Source organism: Amblyomma mixtum, chromosome 2, assembly GCF_055824585.1.
Source record: "Amblyomma mixtum isolate Tamu chromosome 2, ASM5582458v1, whole genome shotgun sequence".
Taxonomy (NCBI): domain Eukaryota; kingdom Metazoa; phylum Arthropoda; class Arachnida; order Ixodida; family Ixodidae; genus Amblyomma; species Amblyomma mixtum.
This window is the reverse complement of record NC_143013.1, coordinates 292,973,291-292,995,734: the sequence shown is the minus strand read 5'-3', so window position 1 is coordinate 292,995,734 and position 22,444 is coordinate 292,973,291. Positions and strand designations below refer to the sequence as shown.

The 22,444-nt window shown below is 49.8% G+C and overlaps 1 protein-coding gene and 1 long non-coding RNA gene across 2 annotated transcripts; both read left to right on the top strand.

Moving 5' to 3' along the window:
- The first annotated feature begins 3,724 nt into the window (after positions 1-3,724).
- LOC149364499 (carbonic anhydrase 3-like) lies at positions 3,725-21,766 on the top strand. Its single transcript, XM_089570128.1, has 5 exons — positions 3,725-3,912; positions 4,742-4,890; positions 5,643-5,732; positions 18,638-18,862; positions 20,908-21,766. Exons 1-5 carry the CDS (start codon positions 3,903-3,905, stop codon positions 21,115-21,117), a joined length of 684 nt encoding a protein of 227 aa, XP_089426254.1. The 5' UTR covers positions 3,725-3,902; the 3' UTR covers positions 21,118-21,766.
- On the top strand, positions 11,563-13,287 carry LOC149364500 (uncharacterized). Its single transcript, XR_016288622.1, has 2 exons — positions 11,563-12,126; positions 13,041-13,287. It is a non-coding gene; the product is annotated as an uncharacterized LOC149364500 (long non-coding RNA).
- Positions 21,767-22,444: the final 678 nt, after the last annotated feature.

Below are 22,444 nucleotides of genomic sequence, written 5' to 3'. Positions count from 1 at the left end.
TATGTGAAGCAATACACCCTACGAATAAAAACTGAGGTGCGAATGCTTTATTTCTTGAGGATTCCTATACCTTCGATATCTGCGGCGACGAAAATGTTAAAAAAAAAGAAGCGAATAATATAGCTACTTTATTATGAAGGAGGGACGCATTTCGAAGCTAGAAAGTACGTGCAACAATGTTCTGAAAACGCTTCAGGCCATCAGATTTTATTATCGTTGTGGCAAGCTCCAACAGCTTGCTTCGCAACAAAGCCATTTTTCCAAGTTTGGGAGTAAGCTAATTAAGTTTCGGAAGCAACCGAACATGCTAATTTCGCCCCTGCACACACAGCTTGACCAGCGTATCGAGTTCGTGCATATGCACCTACAGCTGTAGCATCTTTCTCTAATCAAGCCGCCGCGGTGGCTCAGTGCTTATCTGAAAAAAAAAAAAAGCTGCGTCTTTGCTAACAATATTTTGAATTATATGTGCATGCCTACTTTCCTCTTGTTAATGTCGACTGACTGACTGCGTCTTAAGCAGGACGCGGTTTACACGAATTGTGGCGAAAATCAACCGACGCCGGGCTCTGAAACGTTGACGTTGAAAACCGCGGATGCGCATTGCACATTACAGTAGAGGAATCGAATTACGCAGCGCAAAATAACCGCTCGCTACTCTACCAGATGAATTAGCGTCCACCTGGGAATAAAATAGCCATGATAATGCGTTATGCTTGAACTGGCGCTTTAATGCGAGCATTAAAACGACAACAGCACACGGTCACGGATCGACTTTCCAACCCACTTTCGAGTGCCGATTATTGCGATCATCAGCGCCAGACTTCAAGCGAAGCTGAGGACGCGGTAGGAGTAAGCTGGCGTCTATTGAAAGCACCTACATTTGGTCAAAGATCAGCTGTCAAAAAAACGCAGCAGCTGAAGCTTGCCTGTTGAAATTCCACTCGCATGAAGAAAGTACGCATAGCAAACGATGCACCAGCTCGACGAGCTCGACCGAGCCAAGATGGAAACCGGAAGTTGTGGGCGCGGTGTTGCCAGACCGCCAAGCAATTTCGCATATCGTCTATTGTCACACACCGAGATCCTTGCTGCAGTCTTTTCTGAGGACCCTCAGAAAATTTTTTATTAAAGTTTAAATATTTAAAAACAAGTAAATACACACGCTTCTAGATAAAACATTTATGAGTGCAGGCATCTCTGAGGAGCTGGCCAAACTCGGGCTCAGAAATTTCTGGGGAGAGGAATTGACGGCCGAGTTCTCGCTGTTTGAACTATTTCCCTTGCTTATCACCACTTTGCGCTTCGGGCCGTCGGATTCGGCATCCGCAAAAGCCTGCAACAATCGTCATTTCGTGCCGGTGTGGGAAAACCTGGTGAAATCAGCCACCGAAACGATAGCCTATATATGATTTCTCAACGATAAACGACGAGAAATTTCGCTTTTAATTATGCTCGGAACAATAGCTGCAAAACAAGTTGATTAAAGCGGCTAATTATTCGTGCTTATTCTCGGGTAGAAAAGAAAACATTGAAACAAGAAGGCAGTTTTTCTGCCGATAAAAGTTTGCGATGTCAGTGCACGTTAAAGAACCCCAGGTAATCGAAATTTCCGGAGCCCTTCACTACGGCGTCCCTCATAGCCTGAGTTGCTTCGGGACGTTAAACCCCAATAAATCAGCCAACCAACCAAAAGTGTGCTGAAGACAAAATTGAAGTATCTGCGCTTTGCTGCGGAGCCCTGGTCGACGTCTGTTCTTCTTACGATATCTTCGCCATCGGTCTGTACTTACTATAGGTGGTCTACAACGACGGACTTGCCACGCAGCACTAAATTCTGCCTCCTTGATATGTACCACCTGTTGCAAAAGTTTCCAGTCCACCGCACCATTGAAATGAACGGAGCTGTGGGTTGCAAACTTTGTACCACCTGTTGCAAAAGTTTCCAGTCCACCGCGCCATTGAAATGAACGGAGCTGTGGGTTGCAAACTTTGTACCACCTGTTGCAAAAGTTTCCAGTCCACCGCGCCATTGAAATGAACGGAGCTGTGGGTTGCAAACTTTTACAACCACATTTTTTGCGGGTTCGTCACTCACCGGTGCAACTTCTCTGCACGTTTGAAAATGGACCGTTCTGCCTCTCTTGCGAAGGGCTGCAGCAATGTGTCGTGACAGCTGACCACGCTATATACGATGCAAAGATGCCTTGCGGCTGGCCAATGCATTCGTAACCAGCCGAATTTTATATTTGGCGCCCTACCTCCACGTACGAAAATGCGATGAGAACGCCTTAGTAGTAGTTCTCCGCAAGATTTATAAGAGAGCGTTCAGCCTCCCCATAACGTCCAACACGCGTCTCCTCGGTCTGGGGATGACCAACACCTTTGGAGAATTACGAAAAGCTCATTTTAATAATCAATACTTGCGTCTAAGCAAAACACCTGCGGGGAAAAACACCTGCGGGGAGCCGCCTTCTGACCCGCTTACACATATCCTACGCAACACAGACAGAAGAACGAGTCCACGTCCCTGAAGCCTGGCGCTTTGCACTCCAGGTGCGACCCCTTCCGAAGAACATGACTGCAGACACCCATGATGGTCGCCGTCTCGCGCGGGTGGAGGCTATTTCTCAACAACATGGCCATAAGCCAGGTGTCTGCTACGTGGATGCGGCCGGCCCACACCATGGGGGCTGGTACACGGCGGCCGTCATCCACCAAAACACTGCAGTTCAGGGCCTTACTTTCCGTGCCCCAAACATTACATTTGCGGAAGAGATCGCCATTGCACTGGCCGCCGCAGATCCATAGTCCCGAGTCATTATCACTGACTCCAGGGGAGCCTGCCGCAATATTGAGCAAGGGTATATTCCAGACCGTGCTTTCAACATCCTCCACGCATGCGAGTACACAGGGTTTCCGACCCATCGTACCATCGTGTGGGCTCCGGCTCATGCGTCTTGAGGGCAACGAGGCAGCCGACGCTGCCTCCCGCGCACTCACTCACCGGGCATCGCCTCATCCGCAGCCAGATCCGGAATTCAATTTCAATCCGGCCACCACCTTTAGAGAGATCACCTCTCTTTATCAAACCTTTCAAGGACTCTATCCCCCCCCCCCCCCCCCTTGTAAATGCCTCACCAGGGGGGAGGAGCGCTGGCTTCTCCGGCTCTTTACCAATACAGTACTGTGCCTTAAGCACTTCAATTCTCCTTTCTCGGACGCGTGCCCGCACTGTGAGGAGGAGTTTTCGGACACCTACCACATGGTGTGGGCATGCCCTTCCAATCCTGCCTACCCACCCCATCTCCACTACGCGGCTGCTCCGAACTCCAAGCCCAACAGGCATTGGTAGCTAGAGCCCGGGCCGCTGCGGAAGCTACAGAGATCCCGGACTAGGGATGCCTCCTAGTGTTTGTAAGGGGCGGGCCCTTCCGGCTCGCCCCATCGACCTCTCACTGTAAATCACGTGCTGTAAATAGAGAATAAAAGTTTTCCTCCTCCTCCACGCAGCTGACGGGAACGTGGCGCCGTCTGGCGCCGCCGTGGCGCAGTGGCGCCTCGCGGGAGCGGTTAACGGTAGTGGATTGCGGATTGCGCTGTGCTGTAACTCGCATATATTTTACTTCCGTCCTCCAAGAATGGCGCTATCTTTAAAATCTTGCGCCTTTCTGATGGTCTGTTCGTTAAACCACGTTAGAAAAGCGTGACAACGCCGTGACCTCTGTTTCGCGCCACCTCGTGCAGAGCACACCGAGTGGCCCAAAAGGTACGAGGCATGCGGCGACGTCGTGGAGCAGTCGCCGATACACGTGCACTACCTGGACAGCCGGTTCGTGCAGTTCAAGCCGCTCTATTTCGCCGGCTTCGAGAACCACTACAGCTACGTCGTCGAGAACGGCATGCATGGCCGTGAGCACGACACAGTGTCATTCCGACATCGTCACGGTCACAAGATGGAAACTTTGTAGAGAGTATAAGAATCCACAGACCCGTTCCGACCTACCACCGAGCAAGCAGAGCTGATGGGACATGCAACATCTATTGTTCATCGTCTGTAGACTGATACTTAATCATTGGCTTTAAAACTGTTTTCCAACAGCTACTGGCTGCATACACATGAAAGGTCATGGAAACGAGGCACTTTTTGCTCTTTGGCCTTTACTACGCCGACTTACCTTCGGTGCCGGCTGAACTTGAGAGCTGATGATGTCAGCTCTCATCACAAAGAGGTCACAGAGCCACCCAGAGCCGATAAATTTATTTGGTCTCTCGTTTTAAAATGACAGGGAGGATATGAATGTGCGCTTGCCGCTTGTCTCCCCATGCGTCTATTTTTGTCATTTGAATCCCATAGCCATGGAACAGCTATAGAATCGAAGCAGCTCCAGTCTACTGAGTTATTTAGATCCACGCCGTTGACTCAAAAGATATTTCCCTAAGGCAACATGATTCTCGGTGTGATTGTCGAAAGTATGTTTTTCCTGTTCTCGGTTCTTCTCAGAAGTTGACCTGACCGACCAATGTTCGCTGTGGTAGTCGACAGGTACTTCCCACGGACAGTTTACTTTGATCGAGAAATTTATGGCCATGAGGTGGTTGACCGAGCTGAAGCTCCTCCACTCACCCCTGCTTCTCGACATCTTAGCTTACCAATAACACAGTTGCGACTTCCTCGACACCTTCTCTACGAGAATGAATCTGAACTTTAGCGCTTTACTTCCTCGCTCCTAAAACGCAGTCTACCTGACCCTGGTCGACGGTACGGTGAGTCTGTACGGTGGCCCGCTGGCCGTCCGCCACAACCTCTCCCGGGCCATCCTGCGGTTTGGACGGCCTACTAGGCAGGGCTCCGAGCACCGGATCGACGACGCTGAACACGTCGCAGAGGTGGGCCACATATATATATCGCGCGTACACTGTGCAGTGAAGAGTGGGTGGGACAGAAAATTGGGCTTCAAAAGCATGCGGATTGCACTCCCTCAGCTACTGTCTCGTTTATTTTCTCGGAAGATATTTTTTTTTTACCTTGGCGTCGTTCCTAAAAACTCGTAAGCAGTTCGAAAAATAATGAATAAGGTTTGGTTGGTTTGGGATTTAACGTCCCAAAGCGACTAAGGCTATGAGAGACGCCGTAGTGGAGGGCTCCGGAAATTTCGACCACCTGGGGTTCTTTAACGTGCATAAGACAGGGCATGTAAAGAGGAGACGATGTTCAGTCTTTCGCACTGTTTTTCACTTTCTGAGCTATAAAAGAACAGGCTCTCATCATCGTTCCTCTTCTGTAAACCCACTTTCACATGTCACTCAGAAAAAAATGTCTATAGATAGCGTATAAAAATTTCCCTTAGCCTGTACTAGTCTCTACAGACTTTTAACAAATCAAAGCCGGATAGGGAAATTTATTTTGCTTGTCTATTCATAGTTAACGGGCTGTCTATAAACGCAAGTCGATAGGAACGTCTATTCACTCTTTCTATTCGTAGTCTATACAGTAATCACAGCCGTAAATCAATATGAAATCTATTCCTCTTTGTCTATAGACTAAAGTAGGAAGTTAAGTGCGGAATTAGTGTTTCCTTTTGTTTCCTTCGAACCTGTCCACCTTTTTCAGTGATTGTTTCTATGCTCTCCTTGTCCAGCTGCAGCTGCTGTTCTCCTCCAAGAAGCCGACCCCTACCAGATGCCTGCACGATAACTATGGCGTTGCCATCGTGTCTGTCCTTTACCGCGTGAGTATGTATGCCTGGTTCACGGGCAGGGCTTAAAGCCAGTGGCGTCTGGGGGGGGGGGGGGGGGGGGTCTGAGAAACCCCCGTCCCCAACTTGTATTGACAAGAGATCGAGACCCCCGAATGTAGGGATCCCATTAATCCGAAGCAGGCAACACTTTTTCATCTTGACAGTGGAGGTCGGACCATTCCTTCTGTATCGTTTCGAAAATTCCACTCTGGTCTTTAGTAAGAACTAGGGGTGTGCGAATATCAAATTCTTCGAATACGAATCGAATACGAATACTTGGCTCCGAATATCGAATAATCAAGGACAGACGCATTTAACCACTGCAAAACATTTATTTGAGCACCCAAGAACATCACAGTTCAACTATCGATGATTAAATGAACACAAAAGGTATGTGTGGCTGCACAAAAAGTATCAGTCTCGAATATTATTCTTAGAAGAGTGGAAATATCAGAGAAGATGGCTGGTACACAGCATTGATTAAGGCTAGCTTGCCATCAGCACGAACGCGCGTTGCTGGGATGAACATAAAAGGTTGTCGTGAAGGAAAACCCGCTGCTCCACATGGTCAGGCAGAAGTAGTTCCCTTCTAGCTGAAACGACTCCTCCAGCCACAGAAATTGCCCTCTCACTTGGCACTGACCTGGCACGTATTGCGAGGTACTTCGTGTACAGCTCTGACTATACCAGCTTCGCAGGTATAGCCACAAAAAGCTCACCAGCGCAGTCAGCTACGGCATGGCTCTTGGAGGAAGGAATGCGCTTTGCTGTGGGCGCTGCCTTGTTGTTATGTCTCTGTCAATAGGGCTTGCGGATCGAAATGAACGCCGGTGTTCACAATGAATATTCGGCTAGATACGAATATTCGCGTCGGGTCGAATATTCGAGACAACACGAATACCTGGATTTCGAATCGAATACGAATACTAAAATATAATATTCGAATTATATTCGAAAATATCGAATATTCGCACACCCCTAGTAAGAACCATAATTTCTAAAATCTGAGAGGGAGCAAAATAAGCGCCTGCAGCACTGCACAAAGGCTGGAAGAAGAAGGGAAACTCGTGACCTCACACCCCGAGTCCGTCCAGAGCCGGCCACTCAGTTCTAAGGCTGCACAACAACAACGCACAACAGTGGCAGAGCGTGGGGATCGTTTGTTGAATTCAGGTCTGTGTGATAAACTGAGCAAACAGCGACCTTTAAAAGTGATTTCTACCCTTTGTATCAAGCGGTATGCAAAACAGGCCGCCGGCCGGTTTCTCTCTCTAGATCTTTAATGACCTGTTCACTGTCATTAAAAACATGCACATAACAAAAGTTATGTACATGTAAACAAAATGAAACTATGGCTCCTGTAATATGCTTGTTTGGAATTTTCACGTGGTCTGGAGCTGACTTTGTTTAGCGTGGCATACACGATTGTGCGTGAAAGAAACGAAATTGGGGGCCAAATGAACGCGAACGCGTTAGTAAATAAGTATTTTTTTATGGCGGCAGGTAACGGTTACACAGTTGCTTTGCTTCTGTGATGCTCGATGAACGCTTTCGTATAGTGACGAGAACCGAGTGCCATTGTTTGACATCCGTCGGCGAAGGTGCTTTACGCTAGGATTTTATGCTTTTCTCGTCTTAATGTTTTATTTGGCCAAGTACATTTGTGTCTGGCCAAACAAAACTGCACTTGGCAGTGCTCCGTCCGCGGATCCTCTTTTTGTGGTGCATTTTCTCGCCCAGTGATTTCGCAAGAGAGGCAACGTGAGTTGATGTCCTGGCCTTAATAAACGAAAAAGAAGACCTTAATATCCGGACTACAGTCCGCACCCAGTACTTAGTCCCCGCCGAGCATCATCATCATTATCATCAACCTGACTACGCCCACTGCAGGACAAAGGGCTCTCCCATGTCTCTCCAATTAACCCTGTCCTTTGCCAGTTGCGGCCACCGAGTATAAGTCCGCAAACCCTTAAGGGTGCCGAAACGTGAACGTTTTTGTAGCGAGAGCTACATTACGCGCAAGTCTCGCCGTTTCGACGTGGCACGAGTTTTGCCGTGGCCGCACCGTGACCTTGAGCCGTTGCCTAGCAACCGCTGCAGTTGGCGTCCGCCGCTCGCCGCGCCATCTGGCGTGACGTCAAAAGAGGAGCCAGTGCCGCGGCGTGCCAGCGGAATCGAGTTGCAACAGGTGTGCGCATGCGCGGTAGGATGAGGGCTGGTTGGTGCAGCTGTATATATATAGAAGGCGGCTCGGTGGAGTCGTCGGTAGATATGGTTAGTGAGTCGGAGAGACTGAAAGAAGGCAGGCTTCAACTACAAGACGAAGAACCGGAAATAAAATAAATGCGTCACACTTTGCTGCATAACAAATGTCCTGTCTTTAATGTAGCCGCAATTAGACGCAACGGGGGGATAACAACGAACGCTAAACATTGGACGTAGCCGGAGAGAAACCGAGCTAAACGACTAGGTGTAACCAAGATTAACCGTTCTCTCGCTACGTATATCCTGGCCTGGCTGAGCTAAGCCACTGCTTTTTTTCTCTGTTTACTTTTGCGAGTGTACGTTTTCTTCCCAGCAGTTTTCTTCCCAGAACCCAACAGTATTATGCAGAGTTTTGAAGCGAACAAGGACAGGTTCGTCTTCACAATGTTCTTCGCTCTGATTTTCCTCTGTAACACACGCCCGCAGTAATGACATCTTTCTGATGGCGAGGCGTAACACAAAAGCAGCGCATGTTGCGTTGGAGGGCTGGGATACCAGGCAGGCCTTGTGAAGTGAGGCGCCGATGACCGGTCACGTGATTAATTTTCAGTGTGGCTTGTAGGGAAGAGTCGCTTGATACTGTTCGATGGGAGACACTGGTAGAACCAGTAAACTACTCGACGGCAAGAAACCTAAACGAACAAGTACGATCCAGAAAAATAAGAACTCACTGGGCGGTTACAATACTCGCTAGCGCAAATTTTCCGCGCGGCTTCTGAAGTGTTTTCATTTTCAAACATACTGAAGTAAATAATTTTACAGATATATATTTACAGGCACAGTTATACAGAATACTCTTCCTATTTTCCGGACATACTCGCTCTTCAACTAGCACTTAGTCCTTCAGGGTCATGAAGGAAACCTTGCATTCTGAGAAGTCGAAAGAGATGTGTTCCAGGATCAAGACCTGATTATGAGAGACGAAGTCTATGCGCGTGCTTCGGAAGGTAGTCATAGTAGTGGGAGGAGTTACTAGGGAGACGAACAGGACACCGGAACCTTTCGTCGGCGGGGCTGAGCCTCTTCTCGCGCTGCGCCTTTAGCAGCCATCTGTCACTGAGCCGACAGAACTGCCCGTGACTATTTTTGCTATACCGGCTTACGTTCCAGCTACCGCGCGAAGCACGAGAAGAGCGTGTGCACCACGTCGGCCCTGGTGAGCGATGGCGCTAGACGGGATGCGCTATGCTCAAACTCATGAAGTCACACTCAAAACTCGAGAAAACGAGAAAACTGTGTGTGCACCGTTTTCTCGTCGTCATTGGTTGATTGGTTGAGCGGCTGGCCATGCATGCACGTCATGCATGCTGACTGGCAGGTACCATAAACTCCTCCTTCCACGGTAACCACCTGCAACCCTTCGAAAGGTGGTAACCGCCCTCCGGTTACAACGCCCCTCAATAATGACGCTCAAGCCAAGGAACGGGCGCTTTAACAGCTGCGCTGTAGTAGTAGTAGTGAAAACATTTATTTTTTCTTTCAAAAGGAAGAGTTAGGGAGTAGGGGGATGGGGATAGATAGATGTAGAGCTTCAGTGGTCGGTCTTCCCTATAGTCCAGGATCCCGTTGGCCTCCGCCGCTGCCTTGGCCCGTCACCAGCATAAGCTGTGTGCTCGGGTCGGAGTCAGCCAGGAGGGCCTCCCACTGCTCTAGACTAGGGCTACCCAGGTAGCACACGGCAGCGGGCCAATATTGGAAATCCACTGGCAAAGCGTGGCCCTAACTAGGCCCAGAGTTGCCAGTGAGCATCCGATATTGGTTGTGCCACTCCTTAGCACATCCAACAATGGCCCTGGTTGTCCGTCGCTTTACCAGTATTGGCTGAGCCGTAATTAGATCCTGGCTATCATGGGCCAGGTTAGTCAGGATTGCCCCACTGTTTGCCATTGCTGGCTGTGCCATCATCGAATCCTGGCTATCATGGGCCATGTTACCCAGTGTTGTTCCACTCTTTGCCAGAATTGGCTATGCCATTTCCGGGAGCTGGCTATATTGGCCTAGGATTGCCACCGCTTATCCAGTGTTCAAAGTATACTGGCAAACGTTGGTAAACATTGTGTCATCCATTAAAATGGGTTCAAAATTATTTTTATTGTCGAGTACCATATCGGCAGTTCATAATTTTCGAACGCGCTAAAACATGCGAGTTCAAAGATTTGGTTTTATTTATTATTATATTTTAACCGAACACTTTTGCAGTTTGTGAACAAAGCTACCCATGATTCCGTTGGAAAAGCTGCACTCTGGTTGCGCAGTGAGCAGCAATAATACGTTTAGGAGAATTGCGATCGAAGTCCTGTTGATCAGAATTAACGTTCTGATTACACCCGAGACGCCTTCAACAAAAATTGTCAACAGGCGCCTTCAACAAAAATCAAATAAGTTTGATTTGATTAAATTTTTGGAATAAAAAAATCAATTTTTTTTATTCGCTCTAGGAATTCACTGCCGCAGTGCGTAGCTGGTGTCTGCTTCATGGAGATCGCGATACAAACGTAATAGATTAGCGCAAGTGCATTCGCTAAACCGAAATTGTGCTCAGTTTTGGCAACGTCCAGAAACGAAGCAGCCGCCTCGTAATTTCGAATTATGCGTTGCGCTCGTGAAATATTAGGCGGGTGCTTGATAAACGCACGCGGACACGTGCTAAGCGATTCCTACGCTTCCCTACCTAGTGCCCTGTGATCGCGCCTTTCCCGTGTTTTCTGATTTGCTATTTCCTTCCTTTTCTGCAAATCGTAGTGTTGGAAATTGTTGTTTTTGACCATTTTATTCTTCTTTGCGTAATTTGCATTGGGGGCAATATAGCTCTTGCTCACGTCCTTGCATATTTACTCGCAAGTTTTTTTTTTTCTTTCGAACATGACCTTTATTGATGAAAACCATCGAAAGTAGTTGCGAACCACAATTCAACATGCCTTTGTTTGTTTTTGCTTTTTTTTTGCGCGAAACTTCCACACCAACAAACAATTTGAGGATTCCTCGACGACCACTGAATAAATGGACTGACAACTGGCGTTAGACGCATGTTAACCTAGCTTGTTTGGCGTATGTACGGAACATGAAACTATGAAAGAGCACGCATTCTGCTTGGATATTTCTTTTGGTTTATATTTTTGTTATTATGTGGTAACATTTTAAGCTATCTTGAACTAACAGAAGCCACATCATACGGCCCCACAAAATACGCGAGTGTCTGAACTCGTTTTGGCGAAATTCATCTTGAAGCTCCAAGTTTTTCACTTCAAAATTTTCGGGCTTTTGCTGCAGCTTTGTAGCAATACTTTGACGCTTCCGTGTTTCCCATCCACTTGTTCCTTGTAGGTATTGCTTTCCGTACTGCCTGTGGCCATGTGACTCATTCTCCAAAAATTCCAAACCCTTTTCACGTGTTTTGGCCCCTTTCCCTCTCTCTTTCAAGTTTTCCCATATCTCCCTACCTGTTCTCCCGGCCGCGCCCTTTCTTTAGGTAGCGAGCTAACCCCCCCCCCCCCACCCCGTGAAGCGCTTTTTTTTTTCTTTTTGGTTGTCACTTCCTCAAAGCTATTTTCCCTCGCGCGCAGCTGCGCGCTTCGCTGTTCGTGCACCCTTCCACGATCTCCCTGTCTCCACCTTTCAGCTCGAGAACTTTTCTCGGAACCACAAAACCTGTGTAAAGGAAAACGACTCTCTCCCCTCCAGCCAACCCCCCCCCCCTCCCCCCACCATCGTCTCCACTGCTCGTCTTGGAACCGCGCGACGCATCACAATAAAACATTCTTGACTCCACGGCGGAGCCCAACCACGTGCACAACCAACACGACGAAAATGCATGCACACTCGAGCTAGCACCGTTCATAGTCTGTGCACGCGAAAAGCCACGCTCATATATTAGGAGAGCTCCGACGCTGTTCGTACCGCCTGCAAGATCTTATTTGTAAGTACTAAAACTCTTTTATCTTGATATACGTCTGGAAGTTAAAGTGGTTTTTGTAGTAAACGTTGCTTTGACTACATGCGCCTTTATTTTTTCGGCAGGAAAACAGAGCGAGCCAATAAGCACGAGGACGACTTCTGTGTACCCACTCTCATTGCGAAATGGCTTGCTTGACGTCGTGCGCAGTGGAATTGTGGCCGAATGGTGAGAATTTAACTTTTCGTCTTTGGTGAGATGAACTCACTGAAGATTCACTACTTTGGCTAACAGCGGGTTTGAACTCATATGACCTGATATGGGATGCATTCGGGAATATGTCCTTTACCGCTTATGCACGACGGAAATCAGAACCGTTTAATTAATTTTTCACTGCAGACCAGTTGGTAAGAATATGTGTAATACTTCCGTACTGTTTCTTTTTGCCTTCTACACTTGCAGACTCAATAGAAAATCCGCAATTTCTGGTTAAAGCTTTTGCCCAAGTTCTCTCGCAATGAAAAAGGGCATTACTCTGGACTATCAGACTAGTATTTTTGTGTGGTTTGCAAGTCGCAGTTTCGAATCCAATTATAGCATGCATGCGAAGCGACTAAGGTAGAACAAAGGTGTCCTGAGTTCCTTGCGTTCAGCGTATTTCGCAAAAAATCGCAAGCCGTATTTTTAACCCTATTAAAAAAAAACTAATCAAAAATGTTGTTTTGACGTCCATGTGGAAGAGACGCTACAACCTGTGCATATTTACTTGAATAAAAAATTAGCTCGCAATTTAGAGATACGAGTTATGATATTAAAACAAAATAATACAGTAATCTGTTTTCAATATCACATTAATTTGCTTATCTCGCATTGAATATATTTACTGGGAGTGCGACACGACGCATTGGACTAAATTAAACCATTTGGTATAAGGGAAGTTTAGTAAATTAAATTCCACTTTGCGCAACTAATGTGGTGCTGGTTCTTAAGAATAAATTTAAAATTATCCTGTAAAATATGTTGCTAGTGTCTTCACGATGACTGTGTTTCACAAAATTCGGTGTTATTTAATCATTTTTGTATTTGTTCTGTGATGGCCATAATTCAACTTACCATGACATCATGCATGTCGATCGTTGCAGGCTTGGCGCATCGTGAGGCCATCGTGCAAGAGCTGGACGAGGAATTTGTTTGAATGCAGTCCAGCAGCCCTCTTGCAAGTGGAGTGCAACGATTACTTCGGATATGACTGATCAGTTCACTGGAGGACAGCTCCATTGAGCATTTTATGGATGCCTTAGCCGTGCTGCAGCAGCTTGCCCAGATGCTTTGCCCAACCTGATCGGCACGCACCAAACTTGAAAATAAATTGTTTTCCCACAGCCTCTACCACCATGCTCTTGGGCCCCCTTTCTTTACTCCCCAGGGTGGCTGGTGGTAGCGCAAACCATCCTGTGCGGGCTAAAAGCGTGATTCTTGTAACTCAAAGCAATAAACGGGTCTTTTTTCTGGAATTCTTTCGCACCCTCTATTATGAATATTTGCTAGGTAGAATGGTATGTACATCCATCCACAGTGCCGGTCATTGGCGAGTGGGTTAATTGCATGTGCCAGCGTTCGAAAGCTGGATGCCATTATTCGAAAGCTGGAAACCATTATTCGAAAGCTGGATGCCATTATTCGAAAGCTGGAAACCATTATTCGAAAGCTGGCTACCAATGTTTGTTTTAAAGTTGGCTACCAATGTTTGAAAGCTGGCTACCAATGTTTGAAAGCTGGATACCAGTATGAGACCCTTGCTGGCCCATGCTGCAGAACGAACATTGGTACTGCGTTGGCCGCTTGATCGTCCGAACATTGGCCCAAAACTGGCATGAAAGTAGGTCCAATGTGTAAAGTGGTAGCGCTCGGCCCAAATGCCAGTGTAGGACCGATGTTCGTGCCAATTTTTGCCAACAGTTGACCGACCTTCGGCCAATGTTGTTGTGCTGCCTGGGTATTTACCTTTGGTAGTAAAGGGCTTTTTTTGCAGCCCCAGGTGGCGTGGTACGTTGTGGCGTAGCCCCCACACCACACTGTAATGATCGGAGGCCCGGCCAGCGGAGAACGGCGAGCCAGACAGGCGCCGTCAGGTATGCGGCCGAAAGCGCTGCTGTTTTTCGGAGAAGACGCAAGGAAAAGTAGAGCTGTGCACGGGCCGCAAATTTCAGCCCGCGCCCGGCCCGAGCCCTACACTACTGACGGAGGCCCGGCCCGGCCCGACACTGAAAAAACCTAAGCCCGCCCGGGCCCGGCCCGAGTTAAGGCCCGGCCCGAGCTGCAAAACTGAAATTGAAGTGACGATGAAACAGAAAGAGATAATTTAAGGAAAATCAGTCTATTTCAATGTTTTTAAAATGCTCGGCTCTCATGGTCTAGATGAAAATTAGTGAGTATATGCAAACACCGGGCATGTAGAGAGTTATCACTCCAAGTTATTATGTATGGTGACTCGCGGAGGCACTCGAATCGTCACGGAGGGGGCGACCCCAATGAGTCGCCAGCGACATGTTTGATGCCCGATTTCGCTGCCCTCCGTGACGAATCGAGTCGCGCGACCTCCGTGCATTCACGTGACGGCAACTAAACTATGCGCCTACGCAGGTAATCATGGCGAGTAAGAAGATAATGGCCACAACACGTCGTTGTTGCCACACGAGCGAGAATCCTGTTGTCCCGTACATGTGATAATGACCCCCCACCCCTCCTACCCGGCCCCCGTCAATGCGTGGCGGAGCGTACTTTTGCGAGTGCCTTCGGTTCGACACACCTCACCTTCCTTTGTGCAGTGTCATTTGGGCTCGTGAGACCATTCATGTGGAGATTAGTTTCGAACCTTGCAACAGTAGGGCGGCTGGAGCCACGCAGGAGCAATCGCGAACGCGAAGCCCGGCCGGCCCGTCCGAGACAAATATACCGTGGCCCGAGCCCGGCCCGGGCCTGGGTGAATAGACTTCCTCAAGGCCCGAGCCCGGCCCGCGGGCCGGGCCGGGTACGGGCTTTCGGGCCGGCCCGAGCCCGTGCACAGCTCTAAGGAAAAGGGTGCCTGGGGACGGCTTCTGGCGACGGCGTCGGCGGACAAAGGCTGTAATCCCCTTCGCCGGCGATGCTGACTGCGGCTCTGGTGCCGAACTGCGCTGCTGGGGACTAGCAGCGGAAACCGGCGAGCCAGTCAGCCGCCATCAGGTATGCGGCCGAAGCGCTGCTGCTCGGGGGAAGACAAAAGAGACCCTGCGTGGGGCAGCTACTGGCGACGGCATCGGCGTACACAAAGGCGTCTAATCCCTTCGCCGGGAAGGCTGAGTGCGGCGCTTCTCCTGGACTGCCCGTGGACTGACCGACGAGACCCAGTGGCGACGACGGCGGGGCGGCGGCGCCGCTAACTCATTACCCGCGTGCGCCCTGGGCAGCAGACAAAGCCGAGGGGCGACACGGCTGATTTGTCCCTTCCACCGAACTGAAGAGGTCACCGGTGTGAGCGGTCAGCGCTCGCGTCCCCATCGATCAAGATCATCACACAGCCGCAACGACCTTTGGGCCCGGTCAAACAGTTCGCGACTCAGAGACGCCAAGTTCCTCCTTGCCCGTGTGTGTGTGTCTGTGCGGTGTGCGCGATCACGTGGGGAGGTAAGCACGTTCGTAATTTTAGTGGCAATTACGAGTTGCTTACTTCCCCTCATTTGCATGACCGCATAGTGCCGTCACCTTTGCTCCGCCTGGCAAAGCTTTCCTCAATATCGGAGCCCAAGTCATCTCTTTAATGCCTTGAAACAAAGTTGCTCCCGGCGCTTATGCCAGTGTCCTACAATGGCCCGTCTTTCCAGCATTTCCGCGAGGCAGCGGACGCTGCTATACATAAGCACTACCTGTGCATTGTCAAACAATTAGTATTAAAAGAAATGCAAGACCACTGCTGCAAAAGTTAATGACCATACCAAAAACTACACATACTCAAAACCTTTTCGGCAGCAGCAAAAAAAGAAAAAGCAAAAAGCAGAGACTCATTCTCGGAATCTGCTAACTACCCCCGTCGCGACACGAGGGGTCCTATTCTTCAGCCGCGCTCGGCGCGGTCGCAGACTAACAGTAGCTTGGGCCGCCGAGACCCGACAAAAGCCGAAGGGCTTAAGTGTGCGTTCACCTCTTCGGGCTCCAGACACCACGCGACATTGATTTGTTCCGCACCTCGGTCGCGCGTCTCCACTACCTGAGCAGGACTTGAAAAGAATGCGGGAGGGGGACGATCTATGAAAGCAATGCCTACAAGCATTCCCCTCTCGATTCAAGAATGGCCTGCCACTGAAACGCGTTCTGCTGCGTTCTTTAGCGTGGTAGCTGTGCATGCTTCCCTGTGCCCTGCTGCAAGTTTTACGCGTCCTGCAACCGCAGGGTCGCCACAATGGGTCGGGTGGCCTTCGCTTTATCTGAACCCTTCCTGTCGGTCTTGCCCTTGTGCGGTGTCTATTGCACCTGGCGTGCCGCGGTGACCGTCTCGGCCGATTACACTGTTGGCCGGCCTTTAGCCTTACAGTGTCTTCGGCCCGTACTTTCTCTGTTCTCTGGAGAGCACCCTTTCGCTTGGCTCTCCCTGCGCGCGGCCGCCTTCTGAAAACTGCCTTAGCAGATCGGCCCTGCGCGCCTCCCTTTCTAGCGGCGTCCTCACCCTCCGCGTCTTCTCTCTGACGCAGCACCGAGCCGCATTTCCCACTTGATTTTAAACAATGGGCTCGTGCTTTCGGCGAGTCACTGCATGTCGCAGTGTCTGACTGTCTCATCGGCACTTTACTCTTTCCTGAGCATAGCTTGCTCTCCTGAGGTTTGCTGTTCGAGCCTACGACACTAACGCTCTGGCCTGCAACTGGACCTGAACCACGCTGTTCGCCTAAAGTAGCGTTTTTGTCCGGTGTGCTACCCTCTCGATCGCAGCAATCAACCTCACTTATCAACAGAGCATCTGCCTCAGGGTTAGAGACGGCCGCCTTCTTCACGGAAAGTGCACGCTCCTCTGGGCTCAAAACCGCCGCGCTGCACCTTTCCTTACTGCTAGCATTAGTGCCCACATTATCCCATGAGCCCTTACGGCTGGCGGATATGCACTTTTCGCTAGACTTAGTGCTTACACAATCCCCCGAGCCCTCGCGGCTTGCGGGTCGGCACTTTTCCTCATTCCTAGCCTTAGTGCTTACACTATCCCTCGAGCCCTCACGGCTTGCGGATCTGCACTTTTTCTCATTGCTAGCCTGAGTGCCTTCACAATCCCCCGAGCCCTCACGGCTGGCGGATTCGCACTTTCCTTCCTTTCTAGCCTCAGTGCCTACACTATCCCCCGAGCCCTCGCGGCTTGCGGATCTGCACAGTTCTCTAGATTTTTGACCTAAATCATCGGTCGCTGCTGCTGAAGTAGCCTTTTTTTCTAGAGCCAGATCTGCCCTATCCCGGCACTTCTGAGCAGCTGCCGTGTCTTCCGGCGACTGAGCGGAGCTCTTAAGTCGCTCGCTGACACGGTCGTGGTGTACCTGACCACATTCACTTTGGCTTTTGAGATCGACCTCTGCGGGAAGTCCAAAGTTTCGGAGGAGCGCACTTTTAGCTTTTGCATAAATTTTCGCATCCTCGTTCGACAGGCGCGCTAATATGTTGGCGACTTCACACGGGAGGACACCCAGCAGCATAATTGACCAATAACCCTGGTCCAGCTGCTCCTCCGTACATATTCCTTCAAAACTCTCAAGGAAAGTTCTCATATCATCGCCTGTCCTGAAAACACTTAACCTAGATCGTATTGTTTTCATTCTTACGAGGTTAAGTTGACGTGTGATCTCCCGCAGCTCCCTTTCCCGCTCTTGTCGAGCTACTTCATCCCACTCTCGCATCTTTTGATCGAGCTTCCTCTTTTCTTCATCCTCTCGCTTCTTTTGTTCCCGTGCCTTCTCTAATTCCTCCCGAATGTACTCCCAACATCCGACTATCTCCTCCGCGTCTGCACCGCTTGCCTCAATTGCCTCTATTAAGAGCGGTTTCCTACGGATAGACCCACAATCGATGCCCAATTTCCCGCATATCAAAACCAGGTCCGGTTTGCGCAGCTTTTTCCAGTCCATGTCTGCTCCCAGGCGACGGCTAGTCTCTACTAGTGGTCAGAGAAGATTCCCAGGCAATCTCTGGAGCCACATTCCATTACCTAGGTCTACGAATTCCAAATATGTACAACCTGGCAAAACTCAAAAAGAGACAAGACCGTGCACTTACCCATACCGGAGCCAGGACGCCGCGCAGACCATCCCACAGCTGCCAACCAGTTGATGTGTTCGGGGATCGGGACCAGGGTCTTCACCCATTTTCTGACTTTGGTCTCCTTGCTACTGTACAAAATGTAAAATAAACGTTCCAGCTTTGCTATTCCTCCCGAAGGCTTCCCTCCGTAGTCTGGCTGCTTCGCCCTAATGCGGTGAAGACCCTGGTCCCGATCCCCGAGCACATCAACACGCACTCTTTCGCGTATCTGTTCGGCCACATTTTGTGATACATGGCTCTGCTTGGCTCTGCTTGCGCTGTAGATCACCGAGTTTTGAGTGTGGGCCGACAATGCGCATGTGCAGACGGTGCCAATAACCTGGCACCGTCTGTGCGTGCGTATTGACGGCCGCTGTAAATGGTGGCGGTACGCGCTGTGCTGAAGCTTCTAACCTCTGCGCGGCAGGAGGTGCCGGGTAGCGTGGCGGCCTTGGAGCCCCTGGTGAAGAGCACGAGGCAGCTCAGCGGAGTGTGGGGCGCCCGGGCAACCGTGGAGCTGCGGCTGAGCGCATTGATGGCGCCCCAGGCGCAGCACTACTACGCCTACTCGGGCTCGCTCACATTTCCGCCCTGTACGAGTCGCATACCAACGCTGGTCATGGCCAGATCGGCCACCATCGGCGAGGACCAGGTACGCACACACACGACGGTCCCCTCGTTTCACAGTGTGCATCGGTAACAGTGGAAGTGCGCAACGGGATTAAAAGGTTAACACTAAGCAACACGCAGTGGAACGGCGCGGATAAATTTTCAACATCTGTGGTTGTCCTTATTCCGGAACACCATTGGTCGTAGCCTCCGCCCGCGCTCTTTGGACCAGAGCCCACGGGGACTCCAGGTCCGAGCAGTCGGACAGGGTTAATGCCCCCCCCCCCCCCCCCCAAGCCCTGTCCCTATGGCTCTTGTATAGTTTCTGTAACGTACACTGACATCGCACAGTGCATGCTAGAGACCTGTATAGTGTGCGATGTCAGTGCACGTTAAAGAACCCCACTGTGGTCGAAATTATCTGGAAGTCTTCCACTACGGCATCCCTCATAGCTTGAGTCGCTTTGGGACGTTAAAGCTGCATAAACAATAAACAAATTGAACAGCCAGCAGCCGCTAGCCAACATTCGACCAAGTGCCGTCTTCGTCTGTGCAAGTCTTCGTTAGTGCCCAGACGTACAAGTCCTCTTCTCGAAACGTTGGCTAGCGGACTGAGGCGCCCTTCTTTTTCTCTGTTCAGTTTGCTTCGTTTTGTCAGAATCCCATATTCTTGCTATCTCTCTACTGTGGTTCACATATCGATAAATAAAATGTGAAGGATAAGATAGAATACATGGCGTTCGTCTCCTGAGTCCTATAGGCCGCAGCAGCGAATCTGACCATGGCGGCCGCGTTCATGGAGGTGAAATTCACATGAAGCTCGGGTGCTGTGCGATGCCAATGCGCGTTAAAGAAGCCCTGTTGGTTCGAAATTATTCCGCAGTCCTCCACAACGGCGCCACTCATCCCACTAAAACTCGCATACCAAACTGCATACCATTCTGGATAATATATAATAATAGATGGATAAGACTAGCCATGATAATGAGCATCTTGGCACGCGCATGCACCACTGCTCTTCACCCTCCTGCTGGCAGAAACTAAAATGAAAATTGGTCTTGGGGAAAGGAAACTGTCTCACTTCACGTTGGACGCCCAAATCGCGTAATGAAGGGAAGGATGAAAGAGGTACTGAAAGAAAGAAAGAAAGGTGCCGTAACGGAGAGCTCCTGAATGATTTTGGCCACCTGGGGATTCCCGGGGCCATCTGGGAAGGAGGGGGGGGGGGGGGGGGACGCGCTCTGGCATAGCACTACACACGGACGCTTTTTGCTTATCGGGTGTGCGCGTGGAAGGGCGACGGCTCCCCAACGCACTTCTACTAACGTTGCGTACAACTCAAGAAAAAAAGCGGCTCTTCCCCGTCAGAGAGCATCCTTCCAGCCGACGGCGTTAGCCGATTCTGAATAGCGTGACAATGCAAAGAGGGGACTATCCCTCTTTCACCTGACACACCCTGCTTTGCACGCAGGTTCATGAGAATCGGCCGACATCATTGACTGGAAGAGGGATCTTTGACGGGGAAAAGTCGCTTTTTTCTTGACTTGTATTCGATTATAAGAGCCGTGATGTTGCAAGTCGCCATAGGCCTGCACAGTGCAAGCGTCTCCGTGGGCACTGCTGTAAAGACGACTGTAGCAAATGCTGCAATTCCAGGCTTAGTTATATAAGGTATATATTAGATACGAATCCGTACGTGTATATAAATGTGGATATTTACCAGGCTAAGATTTTATTATCGGAGACAAGTTTCTCCAGGATACGCGAAAAGCAATCTGGGCGCATAGGTACCATGTTTTTCAACGATAATTTCATTTCAAGTACCACCACTGTTTCGAAGACCACTTCAGTCCGACCTCCACCTCCACAAGTTTGGTCTCACAGCGCCGCCTAATAATACAGCTAATGGCATAGATTGCCACTTACGCATCCTGTAGACTTCTGTTCCCTATGGTACTTACGGCGACGGCAGGATGCGCTGCTGTTTCTTGATTCGCGACGATAGAGCTCAAGTGCAGGGACGTAGGCTAGACGAACGACACGGATCACCGGAAGTCCATTCTAGCGCCGTCACAATCTCCGTCGCAGATGGACGCCCTGCGGCGCAACATGTACGTGTCGCTCAACTACTGCGTCCACCACATGGCCGGCCAGCTGAGGCCCATCTTCGACGCGCGCAACCGGGACGTGTACCGCTCCTTCAAGTACTTCGAAAGCCCCGCCGACTATCGGCGACCGCACTCGCTACTTGCCACGTTGCTGCTGCTAAGCCTATCCCTTACGGCAACGGAGCTGTAAGCCGTTTCCCACTGCGTGGATCTGGAGCATTCCTTGAGGTCTCTGGAGCGTTCGTCCATGATCAGCACGACTTGCGGCAGTATCGCCTAAACAGCATGCCATCGTTACTGAATTGGCCACTACGTAGACTGAATGGCACGCTTTTACTTTATACCAATTCTATACTGGTGTTCTTGCCCTTGTAAAATAATTGCGTCTTTTACTGCAGAATAAAATTTGGTGTTTACATTCCGTGAAGGATTTGGGGTTTAAAACTGCTTATAATCTCGCTGTGCAGCGGCAGCGACGTACAATCGTGCTTTACAGTGGCTGAAACACTTCCGGTGATGCTTCTGCCAGACGTAGTGCCGTACAGCCGACATGCTGTAGTCTAGCATTGGCGCTGTTCCGCCCGGTGAATATCACTGTCCTGCCGCTGACACTGTGCCATCAATTAATGCAATAAATATCAATGTCTTTAGCGTAATCGCGTGTCATTGACGGTGTGCCAGCGAACGTTTGCACATGAAGCCCGCTCAGAAAATTTAGGTGGTGGCGTTCGGAAACATAACAGAAAACGACCCCGTGTATACATCACCTGTTTGTCCGCACCAAACACAGACTAAGCAGCAGCAGTCAACCTAGAATTACCAGGACGCGTTTCATGCTACTTGGAGGTAAATGCATCTCTGAGCGTTTACCGCTATTGCGGTGACTGCACTGTCGCGTTACCTTCTTCGTCCTGCGACCACATTACTGCGAGCCGCACAAAATCTGTAGGTAACATCGCTGTGGATCCACTGCACAATTAGTTATCGGAAGCAGCAAGCGTCAACCCAAGAATACTCCGAAGAACAGCGTTAATTTCTAATAAGACAGTAATTACTCATTGACGTCCACCCGAGCGCAGCCACAAAGGAAAGCTATACAGCTTTCTCAGAAACTTCGTAAAGAAAAATTCGTCCTGGTCCGGGGTTCGAACCCGAGGCCACCGCTTCACCGGAGCAGTCGCTCTACAAATTGAGCTAACTGGGACGGCAAGCTTATGGTAGGGCAACAGCGAATTGATAAATAACTCGAAAAGGAAACTGAGTTGGTCAAATGTCCAACTGGTCAAATGTCCAACTCAGTTCACTTTTCGAGTTATTGATCGATTCGCTTTCGCCTTACCATAAGCTTGCCGTCCCGGTTGGCTCAGTTGGTAGAGCGACTGCTCCGGTGAAGCGGTGGTCCCGGGTTCGAACCCCGGACCAGGACGAATTTTTCTTTAACTGCGAAGTTTCTGAGAAAGCTGTATAGCTTTCCTTTGTAGCCGTATGGCTGCGCTCGGGTGGACGTCAATGAGTAA

Bases quoted from the DNA above. Each gene is read 5' to 3' on its own strand.
- LOC149364499 (XM_089570128.1), top strand. The intron at 4,891-5,642 runs GTGGGCCACATA...CTCCTTGTCCAG, and splicing joins ACGCTGAACACGTCGCAGAG to CTGCAGCTGCTGTTCTCCTC. The intron at 18,863-20,907 runs GTACGCACACAC...TCTCCGTCGCAG, and splicing joins CCACCATCGGCGAGGACCAG to ATGGACGCCCTGCGGCGCAA.